The sequence below is a fragment of the Vulpes lagopus genome, chromosome 15 (assembly GCF_018345385.1).
Source record: "Vulpes lagopus strain Blue_001 chromosome 15, ASM1834538v1, whole genome shotgun sequence".
In the NCBI taxonomy this organism is placed as follows: Eukaryota; Metazoa; Chordata; class Mammalia; order Carnivora; family Canidae; genus Vulpes; species Vulpes lagopus.
The window spans coordinates 9089013-9113960 of NC_054838.1; the positions used below are offsets into that span (position 1 = coordinate 9089013).

A 24948-nucleotide genomic window follows, 5' to 3' on the forward strand; every position below is an offset into this window, starting at 1 on the left:
CGCCTGGACTGCTCAGGCACTTAAGCGGCTGCCTTCGGCTCAGGTCATGATCCTGGAGCCCTGGGGTCCTGGAATAGAACCCAGTGGTGTGCTCCGCGCTCTGCCTCTCCCTCTGCCCTTCCCTACTGCTCATGCACACTCTCTAATAAATAAATAAATCTTAAAAAAAAATTAACAAAGCCAATAGAATATTTTTTCATTTTAAGTTTCCTTTTTTTTTTTTTTTTTTTTTTTATGATAGTCACAGAGAGAGAGAGAGGGAGAAGCAGGCTCCAAGCACCGGGAGCCCGACGTGGGATTCGATCCCGGGTCTCCAGGATCGCGCCCTGGGCCAAAGGCAGGGGCCAAACCGCGGCGCCACCCAGGGATCCCCTCATTTTAAGTTTTCATTTAAATTCCAGTTAGTATATGGTACAGTCTTCGTTTACAGGTATAGAATTTATTATTTTTCTTTACAAGATTTTATTTATTTATTCAAGAGAAAGAGAACAGGAGCAGGGTGATGGGCAGTGCGAGCGGAGAGGAAGAAGCAGGTTCCCCCATTGAGCAGACAGTCCAACGGGAGGCTTAAGTCCAGAACCCTGGGATCATGTCCTGAGCCAAAGGCAGATGCTTAACTGACTGAGGTGCCCAGGCTTTGTTAATTTTAAAGGTTTTTAATTTTTTTAATTTTTTATTTTTTTAAAGATTTATTTATTTATTTATTTATAAGAGAGAGAGAGAGAGAGAGAGAGGGGCAGAGACACAGGAGGAGGGAGAAGCAAGCAGGCTCCATGCAGGGAGCCGGATGTGGGACTCGATCCTGGAACTCCAGGATCAAGCCCTGGGCCAAAGGCAGGCGCTAAACCGCTGAGCCACCCAGGGATCCCCTAAAGGTTTTGTAATTTATTCATTTGAGAGAGAGAGAAAGCAAAAGCATGAGAAAGGGGGAGGCGGAGAGGGAGGAGACAACCCACTGAGCAGGGAGCCCAACCTGAGGCTCAATCCCAGGACCCTGAGATCATGACCTAAGCCGAAGGTAGACACTTAATCGAAGGAACCACCAAGGTATCACCGGCTTTGTTAATTTTAAAAGTGTATATGCCTGTAGAAACATTAAGTTACTAAAAAATGAACTAAAAAATGAGTGTAAGATTCATTCATAATTCTTTTATGGAAAGAAAACCATTTAGCGAATTTTTGAAGGCCTTTTAAAAAAGTTCATAAACTTTTTTTTACATGTGAAATTGTATTACATAGCCTGTTCTGTGAACTTTGCATTTATTTAATTCATGAATTTTTATTTTCTTTGATTCCTACTTTATTTTTTTTTATTCCTACTTTAAATAACATAATTGCTAACTTCAAGTTTTATTCTGAAACACTTTTGATTTTGTGTTCCCTAAGACACTAAACTCATAAAGGATAAGAACTCTTATCCTTTTTTGTTTCCCACCCCCTAATATTTTCAGTGACTCAAAAATAGTTTCTTGAATATAATTTTTTATGAACTAGTTATGGCATATGTGAACTCTTTTTAATTTAGTATGTCAATAATCCTTTTCAAGTTATTCATGACTGCATCAATCTCCATTGTATGGGCAGATGTATTACTAGGATGTTTGCTGCTTTGTTATAATACTATAATAGGTATTTGCATTTAAATATTTGCACACCTTTACTGTCCCAAAAATGGAATTAAGTGCATAAACCACTAAAATTTTAATACACATTGCTTGATTGCTGTTTATATTTATAATTAGGGAAGAACTTAAAAAATTGGTGAGAGAGTAGCTTGGCAAAGTTGAAGGAAAAAATATGGAAGTAGATAATTCTGTCCATACTCCCCAAACGCCCCAAATGATTACTTCAATATTTAATGAGAACACATTTCTAATTCTGATACGTTGTTTAAAAGAGGCCCAAATCCTATCTTTTAAAATCATATACACAAACCTTTAGTTTTTCTTCCTGTCATATTGCCTTTGTTGAATACTCTTGCCCAGAACACAAACTGTATGTCAATATGTGTGTATGTGTACATGTGAAGGAAAAAAAGAGAACAAAACCAGTAAAAACAGTTAACAGACAGGAGTGCATGGAAAGTGGGCTGGCAAGTTAAAAACCAACAAAGTATTCTTTAAAACGTTCTATAAGTTATGCCAAATGCTTAAGGTCCTGGTCAGAAGAACTGAGTCATTTGAAATAATCTAGGGTTAACATAAAGTACTAATAGTTATACAAGGTTATCTGGAGAAAGTTGAGCTCTAAACCTTCTGAACTTTTTACCCATACCCTTTTGACTGCAGGCTGGAAGCAATCTGCATCTCCAGAATTTCCATCGATGCTGCTGGGTTCACCATTTTGTTCATTTTGTGCTTCTCTTAAAACAAAGGGGGAAAATGTTAAAAATCAGAACAACACAACTCCATCTGGTTACCTTGAAAAGCCCAGTTATTGCACCTTTGTATGTATACTTAACTGTTTCCTGAGACCTGCTGCAAGGACCATGGCACTGTGATGGTTAAACCTCTTGATGATGGCAGCATTACTATTCTCCTTTATGGATTTAGAATTAGAAGTAGATGGCACAGAAGAAATGCCATAGCCCTATGAGAAACAATTTAGAAGATTAAAAATAAAGTTCTGGTTTTCTTATCCATTATGAGAGAGATGCCTAGCTGAAAAAGTTTTCTGGATGATGGGACTATATTAATTCTGAGCATTACACAAAATTTTTTTTTTGCGTTACTCAATGTTTACAGGCAAATATTTAACAAGTTACATACACACAAAAAAAATACAACATGCTCCTTCTTCTAGCATGATAAAAATAATCTTAAACCACCCATTTTTTAAAAGAAGATTTTAAGTCATCTTTACACCCAGTGTGGGGCTCAAACTTCTAACCTTGAGATCAAGAATTGCATGCTCCACTGACTGAGCCAGGCAGGCACCCTGAACCGTGTTTTTCTTTATTTTTTTTTTTTAGAAGAGCAGTTTTGGATATAGTTAGCAAAATATTAAATGAAGAATTAGAATACAGTGGAAAAAAAAGGCATAGACTTTGGAGTCATATAGATATGGAGTCAAATCCTGGCTTTATAACTTTTTAATAAGTATTAGTCTAAGCAAGGGTAATAAACTTTTCCAAGCTCTGTAAAAATAAGTATTTAAGAAACAGATGAGATATTTTCAAACATGTAGACAGAAAGTTGTTAAGACCTCGTGCCAAAGGAGCCAGAACACTAGGTTAGCAGGGTGCTAGGCTATAAGCCAGTTACACATAGTTAAGTGCTGCATCCTGAGGAAAAAAAAAAAAAAAAAGTGTTGCAACAGAGGAAGTAGTCTATCCCACAGGAGAGCAGAGATAGGTTCAAAAAAGCTTCATGGAGCACCATAAATTGATCAAGTGCTTGCAAGCCAGACATGAATACAGTAACATTTCAGGGAGAGGAAACTGCTTAAATATAGGTGTACAAGCAACATAATACATATGTGTCATAGGGTTTTCCTGGTCAGCAATACATCTGGAATGAAGGGTGGACCAGGGATTGGTAAGACATAGGGCTAAAAAGGGAAAAGATTATAAAAAGACTCATGCCGGGCAGCCCGGGTGGCTCCGCAGTTTAGCACTGCCTTCGGCCCAGGGCCTGATCCTGGAGACCTGGGATCGAGTCCCATGTTGGGCTCCCTGCATGGGGCCTGCTTCTCCCTCTGCCTGTGTGTCTCTGCCTCTCTCCCTCTGTCTCTCATAAATAAATTTAAAAAATCTTAAAGACTCATATGCCATTCATTCATCAAATACTGAATACCTATTACATGTCATGTGCAGGGGATAGGTCAGTAAATGAGAGTCACCATCACAAAACTTCTACTCTATTGAGAGATCACTTTTGAAAATGACAAGGGGTATGAAAAAAATAAAAGGGTGGCAGGATATAAGGACTGCATGGAGAGAGAGCAGGAACTACTTCAGATAGAGAGGTTAGAGAATGTCTCTCTTTTTTAAGATTTTATTTATTTATTTACTCATGAGAGAGAGAGAGAGAGAGAGGCAGAGGGGGAGTAGGCTCCACGCAGGGAGCCCGACCCAGGATCACGCCCCAGGCTGAAGGTGGCACCAAACCGCTGAGCCAATGGGGCTGCCCGAGAATGTCTCTCTTGAAGAAGTCTTTGAACAGATGTCTAAAAGATAGGTAGGAGCTAGTTAGGTAGAAGAGCAGGAAGGAGGAATAGCAAGTGCAAAGACCCTGAGGTAGAAAAAGCTTGGGATAGACATGAAAGAAGGTATCTAAGGGGATGAATGAGTTTAAGTGGCCTAAACTGAAGTAGCAGCAGGCAGAGGCCAAATCAAGAAGAGCCTTGTAGTTTTGATTTTTAGGTTCAATAAGAAACCACCAAAGAGTTTTACACAAAAAACTGTTATGATCTGATTTATAACTCTACTGCTAAGGGGAAGTAACATAGGGAACAAAGTTGAAAATAGTATCAATTAGGAGGCTAATAAAAGCAATCAAAACAAAAATGGTGGTAGCTTAATAGTAAGAGAGTTTAAGTGTGGAGATGGACAGTTGTAGGCAAATCGACGTATTGTAGAGAACTTGCTGATGAACTAAACATTGGAGGTGAAGGAAGGGGAGGAATCAAGGAGACTCCCAGCTTCTGGCTTGAGCAACTGAGTCCATGGTAATGTTCGTCTTTTTTTCTGAAGATTTTATTTATTTCAGAGAGTGAGGGTGGGAGGGGAGGAGAGAGAGAAAGAGAGAGAGAGAGAATGAGAGAGCGTGTGCAAGTACAAGTGGGTGTTATAGGCAAAGGGAGAGGGAGAAACAGATTCCCTGCCGAGCATGGAGCCTGATGTGGGCCTTCATCCCAGAACCCTGAGATCACGACCTGAGCCAAAGGCAGATGCTTAACCGATTAAGCCACCTAAGCACCTCGATGCTATGTAATGGTAATTTTTTAAAAATTAAGACACAGAAGATCCAAGAAGAAATAGGTTTAAGAGGATAAGAACAAAAAGTTCATTCTGGACATGCTATGCTGAGGTGTCTGTGAAATATCTAAGTGAAGACAGTAAGCAGGTATGTGTATAGTTTTGGAGTTCTGGGGTCAGAGAGACCAGGGCTACCTGGGATTCATTATTACGTATTAGTATTCAAAGCAATGGAAGAAAATGTATCCAGAAGGTGGCCCAAGGCCATATTCTGGAAAAGTTACAACTAGAGGATATAGGGGAAAGAGGCACCAAAGGAAAAACAGAATCACCCAACCACCCAATCACCTCCAATGTTTTGTTCATCAGCATTTCTATTTAGGGAATTGGTTATGTAAATGTTCATTTCTCCATATAATGGAATATCAAGCAAGCACACCTAAACATAAATAAAAGTAACACCTATGATTTGCTGAGCACTGTGTACCACACTCTTCTAAACTCTTGTAGCAATCCCATAGTCAGCACTTTTCTTTGTACTGAATTTATTCAACTCAGATATAACTGATACATAACATTTTATAAGTTAAATGTATAAAATGTATTAACCTCATATTTCCATATTGCAGTATGATTACTCTAAAGCTAACATCTCTATCATGTCATGTAATCATCATTTCCTGTTCTGCAGTAAGAACTAAGATGTAGCAACTCTGAAGTTTATAACACAGCATTGTTGACCATAGGCCACATATTAGATCTTTAGAACTTATTTATCTGCTAGTGGCAAGTTGGTTATTCTTAACCAACATCTCAATTTTCCTATCCCCTACTAATAAGGTCAGTACTATTAACCTCATTCCATAAGAAAACTTGGAATGACAGTCTAAGCCAGGTAGTTTGGTTTTATAGTCTATGTACTTAACAACTATGGTTTATCTAACTAGGACTGACAGTGGTTAACAAGCAAAGTGAAGAACAAAATCACACAAGAATACGTATAATATGCCATCATTTCTTTTTTTTTTAAGTTAAAAAAATTTATTTCGGTAAACTCTGCACCCAACGCGGGGCTTGAACTCATAACTTTGCGATTAAGAGTCACACGCTCTGCTAACTGAATCAGGCCGACACCCCAAAATACCATCATTTGTATTTTCTTAAACAAAAAAACCCACTAATATCTTTCCCCCATATTAAGCTATACTTTTTAAAATTTTTTTAAAAATTTATTTATGATAGTCACAGAGAGAGAGAGAGAGAGAGGCAGAGACACAGGCAGAGGGAGAAGCAGGCTCCATGCACCAGGAGCCCGACGTGGGATTCGATCCCGGGTCTCCAGGATCATGCCCCGGGCCAAAGGCAGGCGCCAAACCGCTGCGCCACCCAGGGATCCCTTAAGCTATACTTCTAAGCTTCACAAAACTTCATATTTTCAGGATGATTTAAAGAGGGCCATGTTTTAATGTATTGAAACTCACCAAGAAAGTGCCTGAATATAGAGAATTAACAAGAAAACTCAATTTCATTAAGGAAATGACTTATCTGGGCACCCAGGATTATTTTCTGCTAAAAACTGTAGGTTAAAAGTTTCCTCACCTTGCTGAATACAATACACTAAAATAAAGAAAAAGTTTATTTTTTTAATTTTTATTTATTTATGATAGTCACACAGAGAGAGAGAGAAAGAGAAGCAGAGACATAGGCAGAGGGAGAAGCAGGCTCCATGCACTGGGAGCCCGACGTGGGATTTAATCCCGGGTCTCCAGGATCGCGCCCTGGGCCAAAGGCAGGCGCCAAACCGCTGCGCCACCCAGGGATCCCCAGGAAAAGTTTAGAAAAGTTTGGAAGGTTTAAGCATGTGTATATGGCCAGCAGAAGAGGAGCCAAAAGAAAGGTAAGAAAATGAAAATCTGAGTATAAAGAAGAATAATTGAGGAAAGCAGGCTTCTAGCCTAGAAGACAGGGGAAGGGATCCCATCCTTCCCTGTGACCAATACATCTGTAAGTCTGGAGTTCTGAGGTGGAGGTAGGTGGTGCATACCTGGTGGTCTAGCTGTTGAAACATATCAGAGCTGGTAAGGTCATGGGTGTGCTCAAGGTCTGGCATATAGTGGGCTATGGAAAAATGTTATCTTTTCTTGGCCTATTGATATTTACTCATATTTCTTTAGATCAACGTCAGAAAATAAAGCAGACTCACAAATATCTTAAGCCTTCACATTACTTAGAGAAGTACCAATCAGCTAGAGCTAGAAAATTCTTTTTTAAAAAAAAGTTTTAGTGGGGATCCCTGGGTGGTTCAGTGCCTGCCTTTGGTCCAGTGCGTGATCCTGGAGTCCCGGGATGGAGTCCTGCTTCAGGCTCCTGCTTGGCATGGAGCCTGCTTCTCCCTCTGCCTCTCTCTCTATGCCTATCATGAATAAATAAAAAATATCTTAAAAAAAAAGAAATTAAAAGTTTTAGCAACTCAGGATTTTCCATTTTCCAAGGCGATTTTAATAGCAAATGGTGCTGACAAGACTTCTGATAAATCACTCCAAATAACAATATTTATGTGAAATATTTACCCTGAAGGAAATTTTTTAAAGAATTTTGTTGGTTTTTTTTTAAATTAAGATTTTTATTTTATTTGGCAGAGAGAAAGCCAGAGAGCACAAGTGTGGTGAATACCAGAGGGAGAGGGAGAAGCAGGTTCCCTGCTGAGCAGGAAGCCCCATACAGGGCTTGATCCGAGGACCCTGGGACCATGGCCCGAATCATCAGCAGATGCTCAATCGACTGAGCCATCCAGGTGCTCTAGATATTTTTAAACCAGCTGAAGACTGTTTTCTCTCGTCAATTTTTTTTTTTAAGATTTTATTTATTTATTATTCAGAGAGAGAGAGAGAGAGATGCAGAGACACAGACAGAGGGAGAAGCAGGCTCCATGCACCGGGAGCCCGATGTGGGATTCGATCCCGGGTCTCCAGGATCACGCCCCGGGCCAAAGGCAGGCGCCAAACCGCTGTGCCACCCAGGGATCCCCCCTCTCGTAAATTCTTTTTAACGAAAATTTGTTTCTTGTGGGGCGCCTAGGTGGCTCAGTTGGTTAAGCATTGGACTTCAGCTCAGGTCATCATCTTGGAGTCCTAGGATGGAGCTCGGTGTCGGGCTCTGTACTCAGCAAGGAATCTGCTTGTTCTTGTCTTTCTCCCTCTCACTCTGCCCCTCCTCTGACCTGTGCTCTCTTGGTCTCTCTCTCAAATATCTTTTAAAAAAGTTTTTTTTTCTTGGTGTGTGTGTTTTTTAGTAGGCTCTAGGCCCAAGCTTAAACTCACAACCCTTACACCAAGAGTCACATGCTCTACCAACTGAGCCAGCCAGGTGCCCCTCTTACAAATTCTTTTACTTCTACTTACCTCATCTAATGATTTATCTTCCAAAGCAGTCAAATCAAGTAGTGGGTTTTTCACTCCTAATGAAACCATTGTTTTTAACCCTAGAAAAACAATGAAATAAAAAATTGGTCAAGTCTGACCTTCCTCAGAAATAAAAAAATTCACTAATGGCACTATGACTAGAGGACCAGAAAACAGCAAATCAAATTTAGTGTGTGTCAGGGAGAAATGATTACCTTTTTCATCAATTTTGGCACATTCTGCAAAGAGGTCTTTTGACCCCGTATTCAGGCGGTCCCTGTGAAAATAATGGGACTGAAAGAAACGTGTCCAAAACTCTTTTTCTGTCATGTTGTGAGGAACATTTTCTGCATACTTCATTTTTACTGTGGAAAAAAAACATAATAGTTACATACAAAATTTCCATTTCTTAAAATCTCTCAAATTAGTTGAAATATGGATAATGGAAAAACTAAATTAAACTGTTCAACTTTATATACTGTGTGTCATAATCTAATTGGAAATATGAAATATAACTTGAAAGATTAAGTGACACAGTCCCTTTATGAATCTTAAATTACAAACAAAATCTTATTTTGCACCATTAACAAGTTTCATAGTTTTAGTAGAAATATCAAAAATCAATACCCACTAGACTATCTGTTCAGCACATTCCAGAAGTTCAGAGTCCAATAAACAAGAGGTTAAGAGCATGGTCTCTTGAGCCAAACAGCCTGAGTTTAAAATTTTAGATCTGCCATTACTATGTGACCTTGTACAAATTACATAACTTCTCTGTGTCTTGGTTTCCTCATCTGTCATATGAAGGTATAAGAACACCCACTTCACTGGGTTATTTGTGATGACTAAATGAGTTAATACATATAAAGGCCTTAGAATAGTGTTCGATACATAATAAACACTATATAATGACATTATTATTATAAAAAAATACAAAAATAATTATATTACAATCTGACAACTCTTTGAGACAGACACAAGCCCCTATAGAAGCAAAGGGAGGCTTATACGTGCCCAAAGAAGTCAGGATTTTATAGAAGTGGCAGTGAGGCAATACTTGAGTCCTATAAGGGAGATATGTTTCTAAAGGACTAATGGAGCAGGGGTGAGGGAGTGAGGGGAGAGAACAGCATGCGGTTTGAGGGAGAACAGTTTAGTCAGTAAAAAAATTGAAGTGGTGGCTCTCCTCCTTGGCTGCACCTCATAAATTACTAAGGCTGGGATCAAGTCATTTATACTTTTAGGATGGTTTCTGCAAAGGTAATGATTTGTGGGTTAGAAAGGTCACTGTGGAGGCAGTATGAAGGATGATTTGAATTACTGCTGTAGAGACTCATTTATTAATGCCTCTGGAGTAGGTCATTTTGTGCAGGTATGCTGAAGGGTAAATAAAGTTTAAGAACCACTGACGAAAGAATGGGAAAGTCATTATACCAATGAACTGATCCTTTTACCATAAGAGACCCTTAATCACGGGAAACAAACAGAGGGTCACTGGGGGGGAGAAGGGTGGGGGATGGGGTAACTGGGCAATGAACTATTAAGCAGGCCATGGAGTCCCACATCAGGCTCCTTGTAGGGAGCCTGCTTCTACCTCTACCTATGTCTCTGCCTCTCTCTCATGAATAAATAAAATCTAAAAAAAAAAAAAATAAATAAATAAAAGAGAAGGCACAGGATGTAATGCGCACTGGTTATTATATAAGACTGAAGACTGACGAATCACTGACCTCTAACTAACTCTGAAACCAATAATACATTATGTTAACTAAATAAATTTAAATAAAGCTTAATAAAAAAATAACTACTGTATGTTTTCGCAGATTTTGTTGTACTTCATCAGGAATAAAGGTAAAGGTTTTTGTTTTTCGCTGATGTATTACTGAATTCATCCACACAAATATTTCAACTATGTGGAAAAATTGATGATTCTTACCTGCTGGATAGGTCCTAAATATGGACTCAATGATATCAGAGGTTAAATTGTACCTCAGACCATTACATCCATCTGTTTGGGGCCGGACATCAGCCTAAATTAAGACCAGATGTATATATTTATTACAATATTGGGGGGAAGATATATAAGCATATAATAGACACTGGACAAAGGTGGAAAAACAGACTTTTCTGAATAAACAACACAGGCAGAATTAAGTCCCTCATTTGTAATTTTTGGCACTGAGATAGGGCTCAAAGAAGCCTGACCTGGTTTCACTTAATCTTACTGATGTGTAAAACCTGCTTCCTTGAATTACCAAAACTATAAACCTTGGTTACTAAATTACTATCTGGTTTCTCTAGGAAAGACTTTATTAATTCAGTTCACTACTAAGCACCCAAGAAGATGCTAAACATATAAATGGTAGTCAAATTTTTTGTTAAATGCATAAATACTGCTTTGGTTCTTCCAGAGTACAGATTAAATTAATCCCACTTTCTAATTCTACAGGTAAGGCATTCCCAATTTTTCATTAACATACATTTTACAAATCTTAATTCTTCTGAAACACCATGGTCATTACACATTTAACTCTGAATTTTAAGTATAGCAATCATAAAAAAAGGTACCAGAAAGCCCTAAATTTAAAAGAATTAGGGGAAACAAGTACTAGTCCAATTGCTGAAAGATTCTCTTTATTTATTAAAGTCCATAAATTTCTAGCATGTTAGGGTCAAGTCCAAAAACCAAAAAAGTAGAACTGGCAAAAAGTATCAATTTAATAAATACTGCATATATTTTAAAAGATTTTTTTAAAAGAAGAACACTGTAGATACCAAAGTATCCACTGATTTACTTGAAGGATCCCCTGATTTACTTGAAGGAAATGCTAGTTTTTACAAAAGAAATGGCACGGTTATGACATATACCAGGGTTTTCTTTTTTTTCTCTTCAGAAATCTAGAAGGGTCACATACCAGAAATGCTGCAGAAATGCCAACATCCTGCTTATGATTGGATGTAGAAGAACTCTCTGTTGCATTCACATTTAAACGATTGGCCCAGAATTCCTCAGCGCTGATCACTTGACTCACAACAAGGTCTTTATAAAGCTGAAACAAAACAGGATCTTCTTGCAGCATTCTGGTGATAGAATAGATTGAACATATTGAACTTCTAGAATAAAACACCATTTATGTAACACTTTTTTAAAAGACTTTAACAACATGAAACACACACTCAACTTCCATTTTATAATGTGGGAGCGGCAGAGGTCATTTAATTCATTTGTTAGTAATTATAACAAACAAGCTAACAAAAAAACATTTCTGGAGGAACAAATGAAAAGTAGAAGTCTGAAGAAGCAAAGACTAAACTCCTTGAAGGCATGGATTTGGTATTATTTGTCTCTGTATCCTAGTGATACAGAGGTCATTGTGTCTGTATTTGTACTGTATTCTCCTTCACAGATGAAGGGGAAAGGGAAAGAGAGTGGGTATGCATGAGATTTTCTGGCCATTAGTTTTTCCACTAATAAGCACCTGGAGACTTAAGCACTCATGGCCTGGAAATATTGGTGATGGAATAATTCATCTTACCAGAAACTCATCATTTGATATACTTTCTCAACTTTTTTACAATGTGATTTCTTTCAAGTTTCTCACTCACAAACATATTTCTAAATGGTTTTGTGTCATCTCTGTGGCAGTAAACTGGGAAAAGGAATGAAAGGACCTTAGCACCTTTGAGTCCCAGTTGTGTTCCTCATCAGACGTTATACTTGAGGCAGTACAAGGGATAAAAAATAACAAGGTGTGACTCTACTAAGAGACCAGAGAGAACCTAGGGTCTCTTTATTCTTTTCCCCCTTCACCTGTTTTTCTCTTCCAGCTCTTTATTCGCTTTCCTCTTGAATTTGGGCAGCAGCTGCTGAAGAAGGTCTTTCACTGCATCTCGCTCTTTCACAGCTGTGCTTTCATTGGAAAAATGGAAGTTAGTTGTGTCCCCTGCATGCAACACCAGCTGAAGTTGAATTTTAGCTTTTCCTTCTGGACTGATTTTCTGGCCTAAAAAGAAGCATGAGGCAAATTAGATGAGGACACCCACACTGTGGAAATTGTCCTACAATAGGCTACTTCTTCCTCCCAAGAAGATTCAGAATTCCTTTGGGCTTCAGCTGCCCAGCTCCAATCTTAATGCTTTTGCAGAAATGCCCTCTTCTCAAATAATTCCATATATTCAGAGCAGATAATTCCATATATTCTGCTTCCTTCTTCATTATCCTTTGTTGGAACTTCTTACCCACTGTCTCCACCTCCAGATACTAAAGGGCTTCTGTTTCCATTCAAGATGGGGCAGATCTCTAAAGAGCCAGCTATTTAGAGATAAATAGTTAAACCTACCCTGAACAGCTGCCTCCAATCAACATTAATAAAAATGATCTGTCATAGTTAAAAAAAAACCTCCCAAAACATAGCCCATGGCTTACTAACTTCAAAGAAAAAAATATATTTTACATTTGAGAGATCTGGGTCACCATTTCAATCAAGTGATGAAATTTTAATGAGTCTCATTCAAAGTGGGTGGGACAACCTAACATTATGGGCTTTCTGAGGGAACAGAAAAGTAGGTAAATAACACCACCTATGTGTGTTCTTGCTGTGAAAGTTTATTTTATTTTATTTTTTTAATTTTTTTATTTATGATAGTCACACAGAGAGAGAGAGAGACAGGCAGAGACACAGGCAGAGGGAGAAGCAGGCTCCATGCACCGGGAGCCCGACATGGGATTCGATCCCGGGTCTCCAGGATCGTGCCCTGGGCCAAAGGCAGGCGCCAAACCGCTGTGCCACCCAGGGATCCCCTTGCTGTGAAAGTTTAACCTGAGTATGATCAAGCCTGTAGAAATGACTCAGTTTATGAGAAATACAGGTCTGCACAAATAAATTAAAGAAAACCTTGAGGAGACAAGCACACATAATCCAAATGTGGTATGCAACACTCCACAGACTGAAGAGACTACAAGTCCATATGTGAACCTAGATTGCATATAATTAAAAAAAAAAATCACTGCTACTGAAAATGTTATTGGGACAACTGGGGAAATGTCACAACGTTCTGGATATTATTAAAAATTTCTTGGTGTAAAATATTACAGCAAAATGTATGCACACATGATCTTAAGTGGATTATATAGGTATGCATTGCACCATTTCTTTTTTTGTTTGTTTTTTTGCCTTTTTTTTTTGCATTGTACCATTTCTAAAAATTTTTCTGTTACTTTGAAAATTTTCATAATAAATTGAGGCGAAGAATGTCAAAATACACCCACATAATGGAGAACTTGTACTCTTAAACAGTGGGCCTCATGGTGATAGCAGTGCTTGTCTCTGTCAGGGGAAGAGAGATGGAGGGGCTTTGTCTCATGAAATGGGAGACTCCTGGTAGTGTGAAACAAACTGCCTAGAGTTGTAACCCAAACCACCTATTAAAACCCCTAAACAACCTTTACTACTGAAAACAACAATACAGAGCAATTTACACTGTCAGCCACCCTATTCTGGTATTCTATTTTTCCAAAACAAAACTATAACTTCTTTCTAGGCACCTTTTCTCAGTCATTGCTTTATCCTTGCTCTATCTTGGCTTTTGCCTCTGAGAGGCCTACTTCTTAAGTTTTTTAATTAACAAACTTAACTGCTGATTTTCACCTTAGTAATTTACTATTGATAACTCTCAACGTCTTCTTCCAGAAATGGGTATTCTTTCAAATATTCAAATTAAAATGAAAACTGATCTGGTGCAGATCTGGATTTGGGTATGAGCTCTCCTTCCTAATAAGAGAAGAACTGACGGAGGCAGCCCGGGTGGCTCAGCGGTTTAGTGCTGCCTTCGGCCCAGGGTGTGATCCTGGAGACCCAGGATCGAGTCCCATGTCGGGCTCCCTGCATGGAGCCTGCTTCTCCCTCTGCCTGTGTCTCTGCCTCTCTCTGTGTGTGTCTCTCATGAATAAATAAAAAAATAAAAGAGAAGAACTGTCGGGAAACAGGAGAAAGGTATATTCCTCTATTGTATGTTGTGGGTATCACAATGAGTGTGTGTTTTGGAGAGCTTCCTGTTTAAGAGAAATGCTAATAGAGGCAGTTCCTAATTTATGGGTCTCTTCTAGTACAACTGTTAGTTTAAAAGAGTACTAGGAGGAACCCGATGAAGCACTTTCCCACAAAGTTTTAAAAGGAGGTAGTATTACCAGAATGAATAGTGGACAAAACATCAGGTAGCTTAGGCAGTACCTAATTATGATGAATTTTAACAGTATTTCCTTCTGAAAGTTAAAATTCTAAGTTATTTCAGTGGCGGTAGATGAAAATCCTGGTCACTTCCAGCAGCAAAACTGAGGTAAGTCCTTAGGGCCACTGTTGACACACAAAGTACTTCTATATCTTGAGTACCTGCAAGTGGAAGGTTGTCTTTTTTTGAGGTGTCACGTTCCTTGAAATTTACACAGGATTTTATCTAGGAGAATAATTTTACGTCCAGGAAAATAAATGAATTCATATTAATGGTCACAGCTCAGATACCACAATTTGTTAAGGAGACTGTGCTCTGTATTTCTATTAAGTCCAATAAAAAAGTGAGTCTATCTTTTCAACAGATGATGGTCACATAACTAAAGATTAGACAACTTGCTTACATCATATAATTTTATTAAAGGCCAATCTGCCATTATCTGTCAACATTTTAAATGCACGAACCATCCGAAGCAGTAAATCTACTGCAGTGATGTATCCCATACATAACACCTCACAAAGATTATTAGCACACATAACTATATTGCAGCATTGTTTGCATTAAAAGAATTCAGGAAACTTCATAACTGCCCTTCAACAGAAAACTAATTAAATACATGACTATATCCATTCAGTGGAGTATTAGGCAACTCCTAAAGAGAAGGTAGGTGTGGAGATCTTTATGTAATAAAGATTTATATATTCAAAGCTATATAAACTCTATTATTAATTGGAAAAGACAAGTTACAGAATAACAGATTCAGTGATCCCACTTTATATTATTTCAACATGATTATTTTTTGGACACTATAATAAAAACCCCCATAAAGACTGTATAAGCAATCTTCTTATAAAATTACTGACAAATATTCCATCAAACCTTAGTATAGCTGACTTACATTTAATATCTGCATACATATGGCTGATTGTAAATCTATCTTTGCCTTCAGGTGCCCAAGCAATTCTTTCTGCCATGAGGTATAAAGCTCCATCCTGCTTCTTTTGACGCACCTTCTTCACAATCAACAAAACCTCTTCAGATGAAGTTGCCATGATGTCTAGGAAGTGCTAAAAGAGAGTTCACATCTTAATTAGGATCATACTTGTTGACTTCTGGAGTCTTTCCAAATCTAAACCTAAACTAATAATGAGGAAAAATGTCTGTGACTCAAAGTTGAAGATGAGTTGTATGGTACTATCTTATAAAATCAAATTTAATCTGCTCCTATCACAGGTGTGAAATTTACACGATATACTTTATGACACTTGGCAGTTTTTAAACCATCTCTACGTATTCTAATCAGAGTATTTTCAATTTTACTTTTAGTTTCTCAATACTATTCTTAAATCTTAAATATATGATTTGACTACAGATATGCTATCTTTAATCTACGTGCGGAATTGTGGAACTTGAGAATTAGGACCCTACTGAATGTTTAGTTCAATTTTCTTCAGCTGAAACAACTAAAGGCTAAAGGATTTGTGTGACTTTCCAGAACCACTTTGAACTGAAACCACACCCACATCTCCTGATTCCTAGTTTAAGTTTCTTCCTGTATGCTTTTAAAAGAAAACTTTTAACACTTCAGATGCTATTTCCCCCATCTTTTACAATCAAGTATCTTTAAGCTGAATTGTTCTCTTGGTCTCGGTGGAAGATTCACTTGTATATGACTAATTCATTACCTAGGAAACCACCTTTAGTCTGCCTCTTTCTCTACTCCCTTCCTTCCAGTCCTGGGAATCTTACATGCTCAACTGAAATCCTAGATGCTTGAGTGTGGCTTTCTAGAATATGCCTCTGAAAAGGAATTTGAGGTTGTATGGGCTTAAGGAAAGAAGCCATGATTGATAGCAATGTTTGCCATGGGCTGGGATGGGCAAAGTGATAGCACATATATGATACCACATATACGTCACTTCTGATGAAGTTACGGCTTTAAGTTTTCATTCTCAAATAAATGATTTAAAGTATAATTTTAAAACATTTGCTTCTTCAAGGATAGCTTATAATACAATTTTAGAGAAATCCACATATCTAAGTATCATAAAAATTAAGTTTGTCATGAGCAACTGAGGCTTTACTGAAATGTTTTTCCTGGAAGTTAATTAAAACAAATGAGAACAATGAAATACTGGATCTGCCATCAGTTATTCAAAATAATTGAGGAACGTTTCTATTTGGAAGTGGAGAAGCAATAAGCACCAGGAAGAGTGGCAGGCATTAAAAATAATGGAAACCATCAATTCTTCCATCACCTCTTAGCATTAATGAAAAACATGACTGGATTAAAAAACATTTTATAGTAGTTGACACATTACATTAGTTTCATACAGTAAATCGAGTAAGTTATGCTCACCGCAAGTATAGCTACAATTAAAAAACTCACTCAAGCAGTAATTTAGAAATAAAAAATAGAAATGAAAAAAAGTGAAATCTTAATTTCTCTGTTGATTTCCTGAATTTTGAGTAGCCAAATATTCTCTTGCATAGTTATCTTTACAAGCTACTCTACCTGAGGAATGGAAAGAAAAAGGGTCAGTGTGAATACATTTATTCAATAAATTTGTGCTGAACCAATAAGTCTAGGAGTTATCCAAAGATGAATGTCTGACCATGATTTCTGCTTTTAAAGAGCTTTCAGTTAGTAAGCAAGACATGTGTATATCAGTGTATACAAATTAGAATGTGTGAAGTTCCAAAAGAGAGATTAAAAAATGTTCTGGGGCAGCCCCAGTAGCGCAGTGGTTTAGCACCGCCTGCAGCCCGGGGTGTGATCCTGGAGACCCAGGATCGAGTCCCGCATCGGGTTCCCTGCATGGGGCCTGCTTCTCCCTCTGCCTGTGACTCTGCCTCTCTCTCTCTCTGAATAAATAAAATCTTAAAAAAAAAAAAATAAACAGGCAAAGAGAACGATTTGGGGCAAAGGCCTGAGATGCTAGGAATGGTAAATAGCCTGCTCTGGATGTAGTATAAAGTTCATGATAAAGATCAGTGGGATATGGAATGGGATGGTTAAGACAGTGGAGAATGCCACCATACATGGCAGACGACAGAAAAACCTCTAAGGACTTCTGAATAGGCCAGAGATTTGTATTTTAGGAAACTCATCTGTGGACAAGATGAGAGATACTTAAAAGGACTAGCAAGGGTCTGAACCAGGCTGGTGGCATCAAGAATGGAGAGGAAGGGACAAGGAGGAATACTGAAGAAGGATGAATAGACACTGCAAGTACTGAAGGTGTCACAGCGCTTGCTCATACCCCACTCCTAATCCCTACTGACATGAGTACAGTGCGCCATTTACAGAAAAAATTTAAAAGGAAGAACAGGTTTGAAAGTGAAGACCAGGAATTCAGTTTTGGACATGAAGAGTGTGAGATGCTGTTGAGTCATGCAGGTGGAGATTAATTAACTCATTTTTCACTTGCCATTGAAAATACTTCCCCATGTTAACAATCTCCAGTTTGGATTTCTATAAAATAAACATGACAGAGGCTAACGTTCTTAATACCACCTTTTAACTAATTTATTTATTTGATATCCTCCTAAGATTTTGATTAGAGTTACTGCTGCTTAAAAAGTTTGAAAAACCACTGTTTAACTGTTTTAAAAGACTAATGACATGAAAAGACACAGGTAATCAAAAAAGGGGGTAAAAGCATGTAGTTTGATTTCCTATTATTAAATTTTAAAAATTTAGTAAAATGTACTCAATGCAGGGAGCCTGGCTGGCTCTGTTGGTAGAGCATGCAACTCCTGATCTCAGGGTCATGAGTTCAAACCCCACATTGAGTGCAGAACTTAAATCAAAAAATGAAAGTACTCCATGCTTAATGTTATGTGTGAAGCACTGGGCTAAGTTCTTTATAGGTATTATCTCATTCAATCCCTAGTTAACAATCCCCAGGTGGGTTCTATTATTAGTTTCATTCTGCAGATAAAGGAAACTGGGTCTAAAAAAAAAAAAAAAAAAAAAATCAACATGCCTTCCCAAAGCATCAAAGAAATAGCTAGGTCTGAATTTGGGTCAGTCTGACCTTAGAGTTCCACCATGCTGTTTTGCAAATAATATATGACTGGATAAATATACACCCATCTTCATAGTGGTTACCTATGGGTGATGGGATTACAGACGACTTGAATGTTCTTTTTGTTTTCTGGGTTAGCTATAATACATATTTTGCAATGAGAAAGGTAGTTATTAAAAAAAAGTCTTTCCAAGAATTTGTTCCCTATCAAACCAGAGGTATATAAAGTAACATGGGAAAAATAGGACTATTACTGTAAGAAAACAACTGTTATTTTTGAAATTTCTGTAATATTTATTAATTTATTGGTTTTTTTCCATAGATTTTTTATTTATTCATTTGAAAGAGACACCAAGCGAATGAGAGCACAGCAGGGAGAAGGGGCAGAGGGAGAAAAAGCAGGCTCTCTATAGAGCAGGAGCAGGAGCAGGAGCAGGAGCAGGAGCAGGAGCGCAATGTTGGGGCTTATACCCAGGAACCCAGAATCATGACCTGAGACAAAGGCAGACATGTAACTGACTGAGCCACCCAGGCGCCCCCAATTTATTTTTTTATTAACTTAATGTACCAAGAAAATTTCATAACATGTATAGAACTTAACATTAATTTTTATACTTATAATAAACATAATACCAATAAAAAAGTCTGTACTATCTGAAATTATGCTATAGTGTAATTACATACACATGTTTTAGGAAGCATGAATTAAAATCTAAAAGATAGGAGGGGGAGGCTTTGTGGACGGGGGGAAAGCAAATAATTATAAGTATGTCCATATACAGAGAAAAGCAGTGAGCAAGGACAGCTGATCAAGCAATTAACTGTGCTTATAGGCACAAATAAAAAGTGCTAGCTTTGGAAAAGAACAGAAAAACTTTCTGAGATGAGAAGGTAAGAAAGAAAAGAAGAGTGAAGACAGAATGTAAAATGGAGAATAAATCAGATGGAGAGAACCGTGAGAGTCAGTCACTAGCATGTAAAACCATTTATATTAAAAAATCCACTTGAGAGAACATAAAAAATGAATCAGAGATAAGTAATTGAACATTGGGATGACTAGTCAATTGTCTCACAGCTAACTTGCTTGGCAAATTTCCTTGTACATCTATTGCGCCTCTGATAATTGTACAAGGACCAGTTTTAGAAAGTTTAATAGACCCAGTGGGGATATCCTACAATGCCTTATGTGACTTCCAGATTTTTCTTGAGGGTGACACCTTGGGTAGCAAAACTTCTTTCCAGTAAAACTCTGTAAAAGTCACAGAATATTTTGCTTATGAAAAATATTGGTTAGTTCCATTTAAGCAAATTAGCTTGAAGATCTAGGTTTACTTACAATTTTTTTTTAAAAAATATTCTATTATTTATTCGAGAGAAAGAGTGAGAGCGTACATGCAGGGGGAGGACCAGAGGGAGAAGGAAAAGAACAAGTAGTCTCCTTGCTGAGCACAGAGCTGGACGCAGGGCTCAATCCCAGGATCCTGAGATCATGGCCTGAGCCAAAACCAAGAGTTGGACACTCAACCAACTGAGCCACCCAAGTGCCCCACTCAAAAGATTATTTACTTTACGAAATTATCTGCCACAAGACTTCTTTAAATTAGCAAGATCCTCCAGTAAAGGCATTAATTCATTTGTAGTTAAATATTTGCTTGAAACTATACATGCCTGCTCTGAGCCTTTGCACATTCTCCTCCTTTCCTATCAACTGGCTTTTAGTCATTTTTTGGGGTCTATTCTAGGTTTCAAAATTACTAGGCAAGACTTTCTGTTGTTCTTCTCTTGATAGCACTTACCACACTACAATTAATTTCTAAAGTAATTCTTTTAATGTTTGTCTCCCCGACAGACTATGAGCTTCACAAAGGGAAGAGGATGCATGTGTTGTATTCACTGCAATACAGCACCCAGTAACATATTTGGCCTGTATGAAGAGTGTAACAAATACCTGTGACATCTATTTAAGATCTGTTATTAAAAGAACACCAGCTTGGTAAGACATAAAACATCTTTGCACATATATCCTTAAATAAACTCCAGGAAGCATTACAGCTCTCTACTCAGAGATTACAGTATCATTCTTCAGAGATTCCAGTAACTGGCTTAGAAGGAAACAGAGATAGAAAAAAATTGAAACTGATCAACAGAAACCTTTAAATCACATCTCTTTTCTAATGTGCAGAGATAAATGGGGCAGAAACAAGGACAACAAGTGAAATAAAAACTCCATATCACCCCCTAAAAAGAGGATTATTATTAGAGAGAGCTGCTTTATCTGCCAGCATACAAAATGGAGATCTGGAATGCTGCTTGCTATGAAGCAATCCAAAAAAATTTTAACAATTCAGCATTACAGGGAATAGGACCTTGGAATTATGTAAAAAGTGAACAAAATTTACCATTTTAATGAAAGTTACAAACACAATGAAGCTATTAAGGGGAATAACCGATGTAGCAATTTTGAGACCAAGCACTTTTTCATTTTACAGCAGTGCAGGGAGAGGCAGGAGGAAAATGCGACAGAGACACAAGACAGAAGGAAACGTATGCTCATGTTCACTAATAAATACTGCATGCTGACAAGAGTGCAATATCAAAATTGAAAGAGCAATCAGTTGGTAATCAAAGTGGAGAAGGGAGAGACTTATTAGTTGGATGCCTAATACTCCCACATTGAAGGCAGACTAAGAAAGGAGGAAGAGCACAAGATATTTCTAGCAGCAGTATCCATGAAGTAGAAATAGGGGGTTAAGATCAAAAAAGCTCATTCTGATAGCAGGGGAAAAAACCCAGTAGCACAGAAAAGCAGGTCTAAAAGTTGTAAAGAGAAACCAGCAGGGAGAAGATCTATGCCTCCAGGGCAGTACATGCAGGAAGCTGATCATCTGGTTTATTAAACTGATTCCTCTCTGTACCCATCTTCCCAGGATCTTTAAAGAGCCCTCCCCACATCTGCGTGGCTCATTTACATGTGCACTACCGCATGTATTTAACACCGCCCAAGAGAAACTCAAACTTTCAATCTGCTGCACTGCTAAATGTCAGCGGAGTGAGGGCAAAAGAACAGGTTTAATGGCCCTAAATTATCTCACCCTCCTTCCCAAATGACGGATTTAGGTCTGCTTGCTAAAAGGTACAAAGTTCTCTCCAGAGCCCCGTCCTTCTGCAAGCCATAGGCCTGATAACCAGAGATTATCTTCCCTTCTGTTGTGACTTCATTTCATTTGTTCTTCATTTAAAAACCTACTTTAGGGTTGGCAATTTTGGCTTATTCACCAAAGCCCAGTCAAGTGGTTTTCAAGCTGTTGGGGGGGGGGGCGGACTGGGTGGGGCTCGACCCTCTTCAATTCAATCCCCTCGGGCTATGTTTTGTATACTGGAGCTCCCCTGTTAAGGATCTGTGGGGAGAAATGAAATGGTTGCGCTCCTTTGCAGAGTTAACACTTACTGCAAGGTGTATTTCAAACCACTTAGTTTTTGTACGTTTTTCAAATTGGGTCTTCTGACAAGCAAAAGGGTAAGCTTTTATAGCTCTTTCCCCTCCCCCACTACACAGACGCCGAAATGGCCGTTTAAGAGTCAGTTTAAGGAAATGAAGACTCCCTTAGTCGGTTCTGTCTCTGAGAACACTGGAGAATTTATAAAATAATTATGCTCTTCCCTGGGTCGGTGGTCTGTCCTATCATTACAGGACGATCACACCGGGCACAGACTAAGCGGGGGGTGGGGGGTGGATTGGCACACGTGCTAGGAAGGTTTTAAGAAGCGGCAGGATTGACAGGTCGAGCGAAAGGAGTGCGGGCACGACGGTGGAAGCTGTTCTCCTACAGAAACCGAAAGGCTTAGCCTATTTCCTAACGGGAATGGCTCCTCTGTCAGGCGGAGGCCTCCACGTCCTCCTCCTCAGGAGCCAAGTCTGATCCCGGCGGCTTCGGGTGAATCTGGGAGTCCTTGCTCTTAGTAACGGGGCAGGCTTCCCACAGGCCAGATGGAGGGGGGGGTGTCGATTATCCGCCCCCCCCCCCCGCTTCAGGACAATAAACGGCGACCGAAACGGCAAGCTTAGGAGCTGTGGCGACGGCAACGGGGACACAGGGAAAAGGGGCAGAATCCGCGCCGACCTGCGGCCCCCGGCCTGTCAGCTCCTCGCCCACCCGCTCACCCACCCCCATTCTTCGCTCTAAACTTACCAGGTGGGAGCTACGGCCCCGGGCAGGAAGTAAGTAACCGGGCTGGATCGGGTCGAGTTCCGCCGCGCTTCTTAGAGACGCTGCCGGGAAGACGCTGGAACCCAGGAGCCACCGCCGTCGCCACCGCCTCTGTTACTGGGGGGTCTCGCCTCCATCGCTGGCTGCGAGGACTCTGAGGGGCACGTGACCGGAAGCGCGGAGGCGGGCCTGCCGGGCACGTGACCCAGAGCGCGGCCGCCATGACACCTTCCGCTCGTTCCCTCCCTCCCCCGCCGGTTCCCGCCTGTTTCATTTCCTTTCGCCGGCCTTAAGCTGTGAAAGGTCCCGGGGTCCTGGCTGTCTCACCCCTTTAGCCTAAGGGTCCTCCGGTCCCGGTTGGCGTTGCGTCTTCGGCCGGCAGCAGCCAGGGGACTGCAGGCCGCAGGGAGCGTAATTGCGACCGCGGCCGGAGGGGGAGGGACCACGCGCAAGCAGGGGGCGTAACCCGTCACGTGACAAGGAAGTGCCGTTAATAGCGCTGTCCGCGCGTCTTCGGCGCCTGTGGATGACGTAAGCCAGGGAGGGGAGGCGCGGAGAGGGAGAAGGAAGGACTCAGGCGTAGCTCTCAGTTGCGTCTCGGGTGTCTCTACTGCTGCTAGGTGCTCGGTGAGTGTTCCGGCGACCGGCCGCGAGAGCGGGTCTGATGTACTGAGGCTTGCGGGCTGCCGGCCTGGAGACGGGGAAGCGGGGCCGAGACCCCCGTGCTGCTGGTCGGTGCGCCCGGCTTGGAAACCCTGGCTACCGAGAGGTGCGACTCCAGGAGTCGCTGCTTGTGCGCAGGGACTGTGCAGCCGCGGGTACAGAAGCGTGCCGAATGCACGGCGTCTGTAGGAGTCGGTTCCGACTTCTCCAAGGTGAAGAGTTCTCCGATTAATACTTTCTGGCTAGGAAGGTCTTACCCTTCGCGTAGTGTTTTTAATTTTTCCTTGTGCTTCCTTCTCTCTCCCTCCCTCCTTCCTTCCATCGTGGCTAGTGGGAGAAAGAGAACGCTGTGGGGTTTGCTTATGAGGAGCACTAGGATGATGAGAAAAGCCTCCAAACCCTACGACTCGTTCATGTAATCAAGTGACGCGTGGAAGTGGAAAGGTAGATTGGATTTGGGTTTAGGAGGAGTGGATCCCAGTCTCAGTGCTGCCTCGGCGGAGTTCTGTCAACCGTGGGCAAGCCAAGCCCCTCGTCCCACTGACTGGTAAGCATCTAGAGCCACCTTCTTTTGTTTAGGTGGTTTTTTTTTTTTTTTTTTTTTTTTTTTTTGCCAGCCTAGAGGCGTGCAAGGCTTAACAGCTTTGCAGAAGGTAGAGTTTCGCTAGGGAATAAGAATTCAGAAAAAAACAAAACACGGTATCTCTTAAATCATGGAGGGACAAAGTTTTATGCAATGAAAGAGGAACAAAAGATAACTTGGTATAGTTGTAAAAAAAAAAAGGATATAAAGGGGAAAGTGAGGCTGGAAGAAGAAGTAGGGTTGAAGTAGATTATGTAAGAAGGGGAACTTTTGAAGGTTTGAACAGAGATTTCTCTTAATTTTTTTATTTGTTTTAAAGATTTTTATTTATTTGACAGAGCGGGGAACGCACAAGCAAGCAAGGGGAGCTGCAGGCAGAGGGAGACGGAGAAGCAGGCTCCCCGCTGAGCAGAGAGCCCCACAAGGTGGGGCTCGATCCCAGACCCTGGGGTCATGACCCCAGCCAGAGGCAAAGGCAGACACTTAACTCATACACCTTGCAGACATTTCTTTTCAAAAATATGTACATAAAGGACCGCCTGGGTGGCTCTGTTGGTTGAGTGTCAGACTTTTTTTTTTTTTTTAAGATATATTTATTTATTTATTCATTCATGATAGATACAAAGAGAGAGAGAAAGAGAGGGAGAGACACAGGAGGAGGGAGAAGCAGGCTCCATGCTGGGAGCCCAATGTGGGACTCGATCTTGGGACCCCAGGATCGTGCCCTGGGCCAAAGGCAGGCACCAAACCGCTGAGCCACCCAGGGATCCCCAGACTCTTGATTTGAGCTCAGGTTATGCATGATCTGGGTGTAGCAGGATCCAGCCCCCTCTCAGGATCAGCACAGAATCTGCTTGAGATTCTTTCCTTCTACACCTCCCTGCACTCGGAGGCTCTCCATGAAAGTGTCATGGAA

General features: G+C 40.1%; 2 protein-coding genes across 5 annotated transcripts in view; one reads left to right on the forward strand and one right to left on the reverse strand.

Annotated features, from left to right (window-relative positions):
• Window positions 1–22962, reverse strand: part of GTF2H1 (general transcription factor IIH subunit 1) — a 36738-nt gene extending 13776 nt beyond the window's left edge. The window contains exons 1-9 of the mRNA XM_041730021.1: window positions 22769–22962; window positions 15446–15614; window positions 12131–12323; window positions 11235–11400; window positions 10256–10349; window positions 8535–8684; window positions 8320–8399; window positions 2462–2589; window positions 2275–2362 (exon numbers count right to left, since the gene is read on the reverse strand). Coding sequence (XP_041585955.1) covers window positions 2275–2362; window positions 2462–2589; window positions 8320–8399; window positions 8535–8684; window positions 10256–10349; window positions 11235–11400; window positions 12131–12323; window positions 15446–15599 — 1053 coding nt within the window. The 5' untranslated portion in view covers window positions 15600–15614; window positions 22769–22962. The remainder of the gene's footprint in view (window positions 1–2274; window positions 2363–2461; window positions 2590–8319; window positions 8400–8534; window positions 8685–10255; window positions 10350–11234; window positions 11401–12130; window positions 12324–15445; window positions 15615–22768) is intronic.
• A 324-nt stretch (window positions 22963–23286) lies between these two features.
• The window catches only part of HPS5 (HPS5 biogenesis of lysosomal organelles complex 2 subunit 2), a 43962-nt gene continuing 42300 nt past the window's right edge, over window positions 23287–24948 (forward strand). For 2 of the 4 annotated variants that reach the window (XM_041730015.1, XM_041730017.1), the window contains exons 1-2: window positions 23288–23413; window positions 23781–23996. The gene's annotated coding sequence lies outside the window, so the exon portion shown is untranslated. The other 2 variants (XM_041730019.1, XM_041730016.1) reach the window with 2 other exon arrangements.